This window comes from Xyrauchen texanus, chromosome 20, assembly GCF_025860055.1.
Source record: "Xyrauchen texanus isolate HMW12.3.18 chromosome 20, RBS_HiC_50CHRs, whole genome shotgun sequence".
Classification (NCBI taxonomy): Eukaryota; Metazoa; Chordata; class Actinopteri; order Cypriniformes; family Catostomidae; genus Xyrauchen; species Xyrauchen texanus.
Window position 1 is genome coordinate 34,799,868 of NC_068295.1, and position 14,942 is coordinate 34,814,809.

General features: G+C 35.2%; 1 protein-coding gene across 4 annotated transcripts in view; it reads right to left on the minus strand.

Annotated features, from left to right (window-relative positions):
• Nucleotides 1–7,517: 7,517 nt before the first annotated feature.
• The window catches only part of LOC127660700 (echinoderm microtubule-associated protein-like 4), a 125,277-nt gene continuing 117,852 nt past the window's right edge, over nucleotides 7,518–14,942 (minus strand). For all 4 annotated transcript variants that reach the window (XM_052151073.1, XM_052151072.1, XM_052151071.1 and 1 more), the window contains one exon: nucleotides 7,518–13,316. In XM_052151073.1, the coding sequence (XP_052007033.1) occupies nucleotides 12,822–13,316 (495 nt within the window). In that variant the 3' untranslated portion in view covers nucleotides 7,518–12,821. The remainder of the gene's footprint in view (nucleotides 13,317–14,942) is intronic.

A 14,942-nucleotide genomic window follows, 5' to 3' on the forward strand; every position in this document is an offset into this window, starting at 1 on the left:
AATTATTATCATCATTATCATTAAAATAAAAGAAGGAATGTGCCATTTTTTTTTTATAACATAGGAGGGTTAAATGGTTAAACTGGGTTGGCTTGCTGTCCTTAATGGATGGTCTTGAGCACAAGACTTGACTCATGCTCCAAGTTCCTCCTCTAGACTACACAAAGAGATATAATACATGCAAATGGATCAGGGGAACTGAATGTGCACTAAAAGTGACAATGTTTAATAAAAGTGGAGATGGGGTGGAGGAGGGATGCTAGAGGAATAGAGACTGGAGAGAGGTATGCAACCCTTTATAAATTGTTTTGGTGATCGCAAGATTAGATCTCCAATTATCTGATCATCATGTACTGGCTTCTTTCATAAAAACAACAGATATTACAAATAGAGCACAGAACATACTAAATCAAAACACTCTGGTTGAGTCAGAACACACAGTGTTCTAATTCGGTAGTGTGAATGATGCCAGGAATGTAAGCGTTATGAAATAACAGGTTTTAAAGAGCTAGAGAAGACCTGCTGACTTCTTTTTGAGTTTAACTTCACGACCTTAATTCAAACTGGAAGAGTGAGCAGTGGATTGTAGGGTTCATGATGTCCAGACCATGGATTTGATTGATTTAAGACCAGCCCTTAGAAACAAGTGTTATGTTCTAAATTTACTATTTTAGATAAATATTGCATTCATAAATGTAGATGGTCAAAGAGGAATTCTCTTGGTTACTCACTGTTGGTTATTCATATTTTTGAGACGTAATGTTCAGCATCATCCAATCACTGCCAACCATGTTAAAATAAAAATATACATTATAAATTCTGAATTTTTGTAGATTACCAAACATACTGAGTGGTTCAAACATCATCTGCTGTCTGAAACTGAAGTTTACAAGTTGTCCCCCATGATATGACCCGCTGCAAGTAAAATTAAACAGCTTTCATAATTCATAATGCTAGTGGCATGTAGTATTTTCTGGGACATTTGGCGATATCATTTTGTTTTATGTAAATCAATTGAAAGAGTCTTTGTTAAGCATCTTACCTCATCTGTTTGTTCTAGCCACGATCTATTGCAATTTGCATATAACGATGCTGTTATAACTATGATGCATTTTGTAACTTACCATTTTCAAAAGTCTAATGCATCTGCTAGAATTTAATAGTTTTTAGATTTTACCTCTGCATTTAATACAATGAGGGTTGATATCCTGTTAGAACGAATGATTGCAGTGGGTGTTAATACATGCCTGATATTTCGGATCAAAGACATTTTGTTACATCAAATGCAGAGGGTTTGGCATAATGGACTTACCACCTGCCTAATATTGTAGGGCCCCCGCGTGCCGCCAAAACAGCGCCAACCCACATCTCAGAATAGCATTCTTAGATGCTATTCTTCTCACCACAATTGTACAGAGTGGTTATCTGAGTTACTGTAGACTTTGTCAGTTTGAACCAGTCTGGCCATTCTCTACTGACCTCTCTCATCAACCAGTTCTGTGGATGGAAACGCCTTGTTGATAAGAGAGGTCAATCTCCTGGGATTCTCACACACAACAGTCTCTACAATTTACACAGAAGATATAACTCACCCTTTGTATGACCTCTTTGTTTTGTTTCCACCCGGGAGATATTATGAAATGCCTATACTAAACATTATATATATACAAAAGGTATTTTTTACCTACCGTTTTGGAATTCTTAACCAAACTAACAGTTTATGACGATTTTGAAATATTTTTTTAATAGTTCTATTGTATTTATCATCCATGGCTGATAATAAAGTTGTATTGTATTCACATTCAGTAATTATTTAACTTAAAAAAAATAATAATAATAATAATAAAGAATTCAAAATGTAAAAAAATGTAATAAAAAATCTTGGCATGTAAAAATAAACACATGTAAATTATGAAAAATATAATTCTCTATATCAAATCATGAACTCTCTCGCTCATGCCGACTAATTCGCACACTGTGATAAGCATCTTGTCATGGTTTATATTTTCACATATACATTCTGTCCCAATCTGCACTTATTTCATCATTATTTGTTTCCAGATGTATCCATGCAGATAAGTCTGTATAAACATGGTACACTGTGAGTATGTGTATTTTAAGCACGTGACCCTGTGTGTCAACAAAAGTATAAAAGAGCAAAAGCTCAGATTCCAGTAGACATTTCAAAGTAGCCATTCAACAGTGAAATAACTTCAGAAAAGAAACATAGAGCCAAGATGAAGGTCTGGTTCATTCTGTTAATCTTGCTGCCTGTATGCATGGGTAAGTTTAGTAGTTCAAGGAAATGACTTGTTTTTCTTGTTTGAGCAACTGAGAATGGATAATATAACATAGCAGTTGATGGTTGTTTATTTTGTTGAAAGTTTTGAAAGAAATTTGATAAGAGTAGACCAATTTTATCTGTTGTGTTTTTCTACAGCTTTAATTTTTCTATAAAAGAGGCTGTTTGGTAGCTATTTACAATACAGTGTCCATTTTATACAAATTGCATGTTACTTTAATGAAATACTACAGTAATAACAATAGCAATGTGAGATTTAAAACAGCACAACAAAATAATTACACATTAAGTACATGTAGTCGATTAGTATTGTTCAGTACATATGCAAATACTCAATAATGTGAATAGTGTAAAGTGTGACTGTTAAGTGTTAAAATGTAATGAATGGTTAAAATAATAGTTCTGTGGTGGCCCCATGGTACAGAAAAGGTATCAAATGGTAATGAAATTTTTAGATACAACCTATACTTTGAGATTAACATTTTCTTATTACTTGACTCTGATTGGTCACTAAACTGTGTAATTGACCAAATTCCTAAACTGTATATATATATATATATATATATATGTATATATATATATATATATATATATATATATATATATATATATATATATATATATATATATATATATGTCAAATGTTTCAAAAAACATTTGAAACATTTGACTGAAATGTTTCTCGTGATCTTAAAAATCTTTTAATCTGAAGGCGTATGCTTAAATGTTTGCAATTAGTTTTGTAGACAAAAATTATAATTGTGCCACCATATTAATTTATTTCATTATAAAAATAAAATTGTATTTAAAAAAAAAATTACGTTTTGAAATTGAGGACCAAATAATAAAGAAAAGCAGCCAATATGTGCCCAACATAGATGGGAACTCCTTCAACACTGTTTAAAAAGCATCCCAGGGTGATACCTCAAGAAGTTGGTTGAGAAAATGTCAAGAGTACACATCTGCAAATTCTAGGCAAAGGGTGACGACTTTGAAGATGCTAAAATATAACACAGTTTTGATTTATTTTGGATTTTGTTTAGTTACAAAATAATTATCATAGTTCCATTTACTGTATATTATACCATAGTTTTGATGACTTTACTATTATTCGAAATTGTGAAGAAAAAAAAGATTATAAAAATAAAAATAAAAATAATAATAATAATAATAATTTATATATATATATATATATATATATATATATATAAATTATACAGTTTCTCTTATTTGGTTACCCAAACCACTCTGACAAAGCAATATGATGGTTTTGTTAGTGAACTGAAACTTACGATTTTTGTTTTGTTATCCAGCTGATCATTACATTGAGTGCTATGGGGAGGACTTCCTGATGGTGAGGAATATGCTTCTCCAGTGCCGGAGTAAAGTTCCTCAGGCCTGTTACACTAGAGGTAAACAAGTCTACACTGCACTAACCTCAATCTCAAGGGCAGTTCCAGTGCAAAGTACAGTGAATGTTTATGCATTACACAATCATTTCACAACTCCATCCTGATACATACTGAGATGCCTTTCTGCATTCCAGAACAGTGACATTTTCAACAGTTTCATTATGATAATAGTTTATACTGGACACATCAGTGCTGTAGGGAAGACCTGTTGTAATTGGCAATTGTAAACTTTTTTCTATTTCCTCTGATAACAAAAATGTGACATGTGGAGTGGTGGTGGTTTAGTGGTCTAAGCACATAACTGGTAATCTGGTATTCAGAAGGACGTTGGTTCAAGCCCCACGGCCACCACCATTGTGTCAAGGCACTTAACTCCAGATTGCTCCAGGTGTATTGTCCCTGTAATAAGTGCACTGTAAGTCACTTTGGATAAAAGCGTCTGCCAAATGTAAAATGTAAATGTAAATGTCAACAGTTATAGTACTATCAACATTGAGAAGGGTGTGATCATATTGAATTCAACACAAGAGGTCAGGGAGTTTTGGAAGGTGATTCTAACAGTGGTTGGGAGCATATATTGTATGTCAAATGTGAGTGCATATCTAAAAGTAATAATGTAATTACTTCAATATTTATACATAATACTGAATAATTTATGATTTTATATGGTACAAATGATTATAAAGGGGCATTCAGTAATTCTCTAACTAGTGTTAGCATTGCTCTTCATCGAGTAATCTAAGTACTGATGTGACAGTGGTGTTAGACACTGTTATGAAATCTATCGACGTGGATCAGCATGATCGTCTTTGCTGCCCCTGCCAGCTCTGGAATATCATTTGTATCTGGAAAATTCCGGCTTTGCCTAAAGACAAATGTTAGAAATCAAGTGAACATGCGTCTACTGTAAAGGACAGATTATTATTATCCCTCATATAAATAATCTTTGGAGAATGTCTAATTTTCACGTTATTTCAAAAGACAGTTTTTACCTTTATTAGAGAACTGCTTAGCATAAAATGAACAGTATTTTTGACTAACTTGTTTTGATTCCAAGCAACCAGTCATGGTTTAAACAAAATCCACAACAATTGCTGTGCCAAGCTACTTGCACTAAACAAATGAAGACATAGATGCCTTACCATTACCATTTTTTGCCTTTGCCATTCTTTCTGTATTCTTGCTTCAGATCTTTTTTTACTTCTTCGGTAGTACAGCTACTGGATCTCCCATTGTCTCCGCTGCTAAAGCACGATAAATAAGTATGTTCCATTGTGTTCTTTTCACTCTTTGCATCAGCATACAACAAAACTGTGTTCTACATAAGCACAGCCAGGCATATCTACACAGACGGCAGCCAATGAGCTTGAGGATTGTCTTCTTTGACGTTTAGTGAAACACGGCGGGTCATGTGATTTCAACATGGCGAAACACATTGAAGGGGGTGACCCGCACCATGTAGAATAAAACACTTTTTATAGAAAACCGTTATGAGTACAGTTTTCATCTCATGCGAGCGTACACCATTCGATCAAACTTCACACTTCATTCATTAATGTGTAAGACTTTTTAAATTGGCTCCAAACTACTGAATGCACCTTTAAATCTAAGGAACAATGTGTTTTTATAGCAAATTGGTACACACACTATATTATATTATTATATTGATAATATAACTATATAAAATTAGTTACATTATGTTGGTCATATCACATATATTACATAATTATTGGTCAGATGCTCAAGAATTCTTCAACTTGATGCTTCAAAGAAAATTTTTCCTTGAAGATTTAATCTTACAATTCAGTGAAATTGGCCACAGACTCATGTCAAAGAAAAACAATTGCATGTAGCTACCAGAGACTGTGATTCGAGAATAATTTCAACCCACAACTTGGAGATGAAATAGACATGTTTTTATTTTAATGACTTAAAAACTTTAGATTGCATTAGTAATATTCTGAAATTTTTTTAAATAAATAAAAAATCTTGGAAAGTGTGATAACCAGTGTTTGGAGTAATCTAATTACAAAATAATTTGTTACTATTACAATTAGTTACTTTTAATATAATTATTTTGGGGGAAAAATTAGTGTAGTGCATTACAATTTGAATCCTTAAATCCAATCAGATTACAGTTAATTAACTTTTAAATACATAACTTGGGTTACACATTTCTAAAATAATATTTATGTATAATACATTTATAATATGAATTTATATTTTCATATGTACATCTGTTTGCATTTTTGTGGAAGCTGTAGGGAAGGATGTGCAACAATGAACAAGGAGGAAACATTATTTTGAATTTATTGTGCGAAAAAAGGAATTCTTTGAAAAGGGTTTTAAAAAGTAGCTTAAAAGTAATTAGTAATGTGATTACTTTTCTATGAAGTAATAAGTAATGTGATTACAATGTAAAAAGTAATTAGTCTTTTGTAATGGATTACTTTTTTAATTTACCACTGCTTATAACTGACCTGATATCTCTTCTGCAGGGACTGGAGAGAAAGGTTGTGTTAGGCTGGATTTCTGTGAAAGGAAAGGCTGGAAATGCTGTCATGAGAACCGATGCAATGCTTGATCCCTACCATAGATGGAGCTGTAGAGTCATTCATCGCTATTTTAATTTTATAACTTGACACCAATAAAACTGACTGAAAGTAATTAAACAAGTGTCCAACCATTAGCCTGAATTTAAGAATGCTGTACCATGTGTGTTTGTCTACCTTTTGTTGTCAAATTATGTTAAGAAATCACATTAGTCATGCTGTCTGAAAGGGACATGTTGACTTTTCTCCCAGTTTTGAAGCAAACGCTCTATTGCACATACATAGACCAAGATGTGTGTGTGTGAGTGTAAAAGAAAACAAACTTTGACCTGGTGAGTTCTTTAATCACAGTAAATAGTGAAAGAACACGGTCACATTAAAGCAGGAAGCTAGCTGGAGAGTACCCACATCTCTGTCGATGAGGTATATTGTAGAGGACACAAGTTCACCACAACAACCTCAATGATAACCTATCTCAAACCTGATCAGTAAACAGCATAAAGATAATTCAAGGGCAATTCCACAGTCTGAAATTCTTGTTTACTAGTCCAAACATCAGTCTAAAGGTGCACTAATGGTTACGCTAGTCATTTTTGTTTGATTTGTTGTCTGGTGATAGTGCTCTCGGACTGTATACTGACACCTATTGATGTGGATGTAGCATCACACAAAGTAAAGATTTACAGATACCGATGGCACTGTAAAAAACCTTATTCAAAAGCTTATTTGGCCTTTAGTTATTCCATAACTGAAAGTGTATGATAATAGAATAGTTATTAAGCAGTAAAGTGAGTAGTCTTGCTCTGGTTAAAAGATTTTTAAAGTTCACTGATATGACAGATTTAATTTGTCAAACGTACTGTTAACCTCTTTAGATACGTATTTAAACTACCTAGAGCACTTTTAAGAGGTCTCCAAGAGAAAAATGGCTGACCAAATATCTACATAAATAATTAAATAAATAAATATTCAGAAAAAAAAATATATATTTTTAATTTACACATTATATTACAAGACAGATATCTATCAAAATGTATTGAGTAATCTTTAACAAAAGGTGCATATTATAAAGCATAATAAAAATTATTTGAATTAAATTATAATTAAATACTTCACATGAATGCATTATATTTAAATTAAATAATGTAGATTATTTAATGATTACTCAATTCAGTTTGATGGAATGTTGTTATATAATTGAAATGCATATATTGTGTACAGCTAAATAGATGAAAATAACCATTACAAGAATGTTTTAAAATGTTTCTTTATTTTCTAAAATCTTCAGTATGTTTTCTGCCTATTGACAGGAATGCATAAGAGACAGATTGGCTCAAACTTTGTCACAAGAAAAAAAAAAAAAAGGTTTTGCCTTTTTCATATTTTGTTTACATATCATTTTATCATTTTCAGGATCTTCATCATGGAGGCTTTCATAACCATCATTCTTTTTATCAAAAGGCTTCTATTTGAAAAGCTTTTTCTCTGCACCTTTATGCGATGAGGATTTGATGAAATGTCCTGCAAATAGCCAAGCCCAACATTTCCTCCAAGTGTAAATAAACTTACCAGCACAGAATCTACACTGTATTTTTCCACTCTGTTGTGTGGAAAATCGAATGGAAAACTCGGTTGTCATTTCAGGTATCAAACTGAGAGATCACTGTCTATTCACACTTGTGTTTTACCATCTCAAACACCAAAACCTTTCACCAGTACAATTCCAACACATTTACAATTATTTTCAAAAATCATTTATCAAGGCAAATCCAAATGACACAAAAAAATCTGTTTGCCATACCTGCTTAAAAAGCAGCTTAACCAGCATGCAATTCCCATGCATCTTTCTGATGAAGCTGGTTAAGCTAGTTTAAAAACCTGGTGGGGACACTAGCACACCAGCATCCCATGCTGGGGGACCAGCACCCAAAGATCAACATAAATTGGTGACCAGAAATCTGGGTCTTTTCAGCAGGGATGCTCCATTCAGCTAACCAGTCTAAGCTTGAAAACCCATATTCTACTATGTTCTTGGCCACCGAACAGCCATGGAGTCCAACTTGTTCTTTAAACTGAGTAATATTCAGGTAGAGCTACACCAGACATAGTGCAACACATTCTGCTGATCTAAGTTTCCATGCCAAAAGGCCCCTGAACCTGCATCCGCAGACGAACAATCCCCCAGTTTTCTCACGGACATAAAAAAGGGTCCTCTTCATAGCTAAATAAATTTTAAAAAGCATTCCCCCCCTGCATTTCCAAGTACTTCCCTTCCCAGAAAATATTTGTATACATACAGGTAAACCAATATATACACAATAAAGCCAGCCCTGAATGCAACAACAAAGACCGACAATACAAACCTCCCCTGTAACTACCGTAAAGCTTTTGAGGGTTGCCCTTTCTATATATCAGTGGTTTCTTGGTAGTTTCAAGAGGTTGATGAATACAGACTTTGCAACCTGGTCTCATAGAATCACGTTACCTACATTTATGTAAAATGATCTTACATGGCTCATTGTACTTATTGCATCAATTTCCTGGTGAAATAAACACTAGAGGCACTACAACAAGGACTATTTTTAACTTTCACACCAATCATGAGAAAACATGTACTTTTAATCCTGTTCCTCACACAATGCTATCTTATGACATCTAAACACTTGACTTGTCAGGTGATATATTTTAACATTGATTTGCATTACATAACGCGCGGTGGTTGCTCAACTCAAAGAGTGTTGCATTTGCATTGCAAAAAAACGGGATAGGAGTCCTGCAGAGCCTAAAGTATGTCTTGAGCCGAAAGTGTTAAAGAAGCACCACAAAATGACATGATTGCTTCAGCTATTGCATTTTTAATGGTACATTTGCTTTTGATGACACTATCGGTAAGGTTTAGGTAGGGAAGTAGGTTTTAACCTTCGAAAAATTGTCTGTTTGGTAGAAAATTTGAATCGCTTTTAGCGCCACACAGTGGACATTTCACCTCAGAATTGCGGCGATATGTGTAATGAACAATGTAATGACATTTTGCAAAGTTGTCACAACAGATACGCAATTTAACGAGATAAGGCTGACACTTTGATATAAAGGAGTGTCAATCGGCCAGACCTTCAGGAGTGACATTTTGCATTAAAGCTATATGACTAGAGAAAAATATATATATAAAAAAACAAAAAACACCATTATAAATCCTTGGAAATCTAAGGCAATCTATGTGAACCTTCCGACTTGCTTTTTAAAAAACAAACAAGAGCAGTTTGTGAAGCGTTGGACATAAAAAAAGGTATAAAAAGTTAACTGCAGACCAGCTAAGGGGCGCTATGTCTACAGCTCAAATGTTGCACAAACTCCACACCACACACCATGACCACTTAACACAATCAGTTCCATCATTCCATCTATCTAAACTTTGCTAAAGCCATTAATCACTAATTACTTCCATTCCATGCACTTGAACCAAACAATCACACATGTGGGAATAAAAAATACCCACATACAATACTTGTGTACTTTTTACGCATTACATATATCCACATTACTTTCATTCACCATTAAAACGAGGACCAAAACCCAAATTACTGTAAATATGGATTTGAGCTATGTACTTCAACCATGCTTTCAATGGCTCATGCTTTTAAACATACAGACTGCCCTTACAAAAAACTCTAAACTAGACGCAAACTTACAGAACATTTTCTGCTCGTTATTTTTACACGCCAATGAGCTTTTAATTCGCCACAAATGTTTGCAGCTCTCCGTAGGTAGTGGTGAACCTATGGCAAACATTTGGCAACAATGGACATTTTGCCGGAAAGCTCATTTGCATGTGAAAACTCACAAATTTCGTAAGGGTGCACAAACAATGCCTTTTAAATACCATGGACCGCCGCAAAAATGTAGAAGTAGCTCCGGTAACTGATCTCAAAACTGTTTTCATGTCTCTTTTGGTGTTATATTGATGATTTGGGTTTGAGAGGGGGTCACAGATCACAGTACAGCACTGGAGGCAACTTCACTTTGCAGCTGAGCCCTTGTGTATCTCTGATATTGATTCTTTTGTCTAAAATGAATTGCTTTATCTCATGACACTGAGGCACATAAGACATTCACAGCTCGAGTAATCTGCACTGCAGGCTGTTTAATCTTCATGTGAGTATAAACACTTCTTTTACACTTCTCACCTCCATCTCTCCATGCATTGTTGAGGGAAACATAAAACAAGTTAAGGAAAGTATTCCCTTACTAAACGTACTGTGGTGGTACCATGGTACAGTGTTGGTATGGCAATACCGTAATACTCTAAAATACTGTATATATATATGATAGACTAATATATATGGTAACCATATTTATATAGCATACCATATGCTGAATTGGGGGATATTCGGCAGCTACAAGACAATGGCTGTAAAAAACTGCCCAAATGTAACTAAATTCCACCTACATAGTATTTCAATGTGCATGTACTATGGTAATATTATGATTTTTTGTTTTAGATATTCAAAAAATGATGGTATTACCATGGTATATGTTTAAAAAATCATCATAATACCATGGTATTTCTGTAAGTGTTACATAAAGGAGTGGGGGAAAAAAATTATTTTTTCTTCCATGAACTTTCTTTGTCTTTGCAAAAAGAGTGATCCTGAGAAAATGTGAGTGGAAGAAAGAGAGAAAGAGAGCAACCACTCTTTGCGGAATGAAATAAGTGCCAAATCGCGCGCACGTACACACTCACATTTGCATTTAAGACTCGTTTAATACCATAAAAAACATTCTCAGTCCAATGAACAACATGACAAGCAAAACAGTCCCAAAATGAAACATAAAAACAATCTGGTCTCAGTAGGAAGACCAAGAAGATCAAAGGTTAAAAATGGATCATATGAAAGCAGAGGAGATCTCTCGTCCGACAGAGAGAACTGGGGGATATGTGTGGGTGACATGGCATCATTAGACAGATGGGTGAGGCTTTTGATAAATTGATGTTTGTGTGTCATTTGACACTGAAACTGGGGAATTGTACAATGCAGGCCCCATTTTGAGGCGAATCAGGTTTTTGAGCAAGTAATTGTGTGTACATGCGTGTGTGTGTGTGTAAGTGTTTGTTAGTGGCTGTGTTTGTGGTAAATGAAGGAGTAAAGTTATGGCTATTATTCTAAAAAGCGGCAACATTTGCGCAGTTCTCTAAAAAAATTATATGACCATTGCAACTTGCAGAAGCAGCCAATGGAATCTATGAGGTCCTTGAGTTCAATGAGCCAGGGGTACCTGCCTGGCATGTCCAAATAAGTACATCCTGTAATTTTTGCCCAGGGACAGTTGGGGACAGTTTGCCCAGGGACTACGCAATCATCCAATAATGTTTACAGAGTGAGATAACAATTTAAGATTTAATGGGATAGATTAGCCAAAAATGAAAATTCTCTCATTATTTACTTACCCTCACGCATGCTGAGAGGTTTTCTGTGGAACACAAAAGGTGAATTTTAATATAGTGCACAAGTCGTGCGAACTACGTTTATGATTGTTTTTGTAATTTTGGAGACTGACAGGCCCAGTCTCCATTGACTTTCATTAAATGGAAAAGAGCGTCCATTACATTCTTTATTATTTCTCCTTTTGTGTTTCGCAGAAGAAAGTGAGTCATATAAGTTTGAAACAACATGAGGGTGAGTAAATTATACAAAAAAATTTTTTGGTTGAACTATTCCTTTAAGATTACGTATTTAAGTGTAGAAACTATTTGATTATTCTGAATTTCATAAATTTCATGCTTAATTAATAAGAGTAAAAACTTACCCAATTACTGTATATGCAATATGCCAATAAATCTAAACTGTATGTCAATATTTTATGTTGTATTGTTGTGTTGTATACTGTATATGCATGAATGCATATGCACTGGTGTGTTCATATCTAAAACTGTTAAATCATTAAATATGATGAAACCAGGCTTTGAAAGGTCTCTGATTTCATCCACTGTCATTGACAAATCACAGTCACGGAGATGTGCGTGCGTGTGTGTGTGTGTGTTAGTGTTTGTGTGTGTATGTCAGTGTAAACTTTTTGGTATACTTGAGTTTTTGTGTGCATCTTGCAAAAAGCATTTAAAGGGACAGATCACCTAAAAATGAAAATCCTGTCATCATTTAATCATGCTGTTTCAAACTCATATGACTTTCTTCTGTGGTACAAAATGTTTTAAAGTATGTTCATGGATCATAGAAAATCATTGAAAATGTCTCCTTTTTGTGTTTGGAACCACATGAATAAATAATGACAGAAATTTTTTTTTGGGCGAACCATCCCTTTAACTACACATTCCATATTCCTCTCAACATCCGACCCAAACATTGCCTGCCTCACAACCACATTTAATGAACGTCATCATAACAGCAAACTAAGACAAAACAAACAGAAAACCTTGAAAGGTTGATAAAAAAGTTGAGGAGACCCTGCTTTTGTACTCTAACAGAAAGGCTTCAGTGACATGCTGGTGCCTTAGGGCAGGGTATTGAGCAGGCAAGAAAAGTGGGCGGAGCCTCCCTCTTATAAGGGTGGATTAAAGGGCATCCCCTCGTCACTGGGTGAGGCTGTATCGTCGCTAGGCTCAAGGCTGTCCTTGGGGCTCGGGGTGCTGTCAGAAGGAGGTGTTGCCTCATCAGAAGGGGGCGGGGTTTCAGGCGAGCCATCCTGCTGTCCATTAGGAGTGGGCATGTCCAGGGGTTTGGTGGGCGTGGGAGGGGGTGTGTTGGTGTCGAGTTGGGTGCTGATGGGTAGCGAGGTTGGCACTGGCACAAGCTCAGTAGGGGTCTGGGGGATGCTGGGTATCGATGCCAGGTTGCGAGGGGAAGAGTTGTGCAGCAGGGATTCACTCAGGGCTAAACTGGAGTCGCTGGGCACCTGAGAGGAGGTCTTCTCCACTAGACGCCACTGCATGATGCTCATGTCCTTTCCGCCCGTTGAAACCAGGTGACTGTCACTATGCATGAAGCTCACGTTTGTCACGTGACTGCTGTGGGCGCTGTATTTGTGGCTTGGGGCCTACAATTAAAAAATAAAGAATGTCAAAGGAATATCACTCTGATTGGTCAATCATAACTTTCAGCTGTATTATTTTAACCCTGATAAGCACAATGTTACATATGGCCACCAGGTGATGGCGCCAAGTAAATGACACAGACTCATAAGGTACTCTTTCAGTGAAATATCAATACTAAAATCTGGTATCCATGCTATACCTTTAGTCATTGTTGAGCTTGCAAATTTAATTAGTTATTATGTGCAATTATTACATTTTATTGGTTTGGAAAAGTTTTTGGACACGGAGACATTTTTGGACACTATGATAAATTATGTTTGTAATGCTATAACTTTTGATTGCTTTGTCGTATCAACACAAACCTTTTTCAGATAGAGTATACATGATTGGGAACAAAACAAAAGCATTTTTTTTTTTAGAAAGCGGCATTCAACTGATTCCAAAATATAGTCAGGACATTACTGATGTGAAAAACAGCACCATCAATATTTGAAAAAAGTTATTTTTTATAAAATCTAGACAGACCCCATTTCCAGCAGCCATCCCTCAAATACCTTATCCTTGAGTAATCATGCTAAATTGCGAATTTGACACTAGAAAATCACTTGCCATTATATCAAACACAGTTGAAAGCTATTTGGTTCATTAAATGAAGCTTAACATTGTCTTTGTGTTTGTTTTGTGTTGCAACATTATGCAATAGACTGGCATGTCTTAAGATCAATATTAGGTCAAAAATGGCAAAAAAGTAACTGCTTTCTCTAGAAACTCATCAGTAAATCATTGTTTTGAGGATTGAAGGCTATATAATGCTTGAAATTGACAAAAAACTGAAGATTTCAGACAAATTTGTACACTACAGTCTTCAAAGATAAAGGACAACTGACTCTAACAAGGACAGAAAGAGATGTGGAAGGCCAGATGTATAACTGAACAAGAGGATAAGTACATCAGAGTCTCTAATTTGAGAAATAGATGTCTCACATGTCCTCAGCTGACAGCTTCATTGAATTCTACCCGCTCAACACCAGTTTCATGTACAACAGTAAAGAGAAGACTCAGGGGTGCAGGCCTTATAGGAAGAATTGCAAAGAAAAAGCCACTTTTGAAACAGAAAAACAAAAAGAAAAGGTTCGAGTGGGCAAAGAAACACAGACATTGGACAACAGATAACTGGAAAAGAGTGTTATGGATCTTAACCCCATTGAGCTTTTGTGGGATCAGCTAGACTGTAAGGTGCGTGAGAAGTGCCCAACAAGACAGCCACATCTATGGCAAGTGCTACAGGAAGTGTGGGGTGAAATGTCACCTGAGTATCTGGACAAACTGACAGCTAGAATGTCAAGGATCTGCAAAGCTGTCATTGCTGCACATGGAGGATTTCTTGATGAGAACTCTTTGAAGTAGTTTAAGACGTTCTGAATTTTTTTTCCATATTGTAATAATACTTTTTCACATTATTAATGTCTTGACTATACATTGCGATCAGTTGAAGGCCACTTTTGTGAATTAAAGTACCAATTTCTTTCCATAAGAGCAAAATCTGTACATTATTGCCACCAGTGTATATATTATTTTAAAAAAGAAAAGTTTTCTTTACAATGATACCAAAACTTGACCCTCCTTGT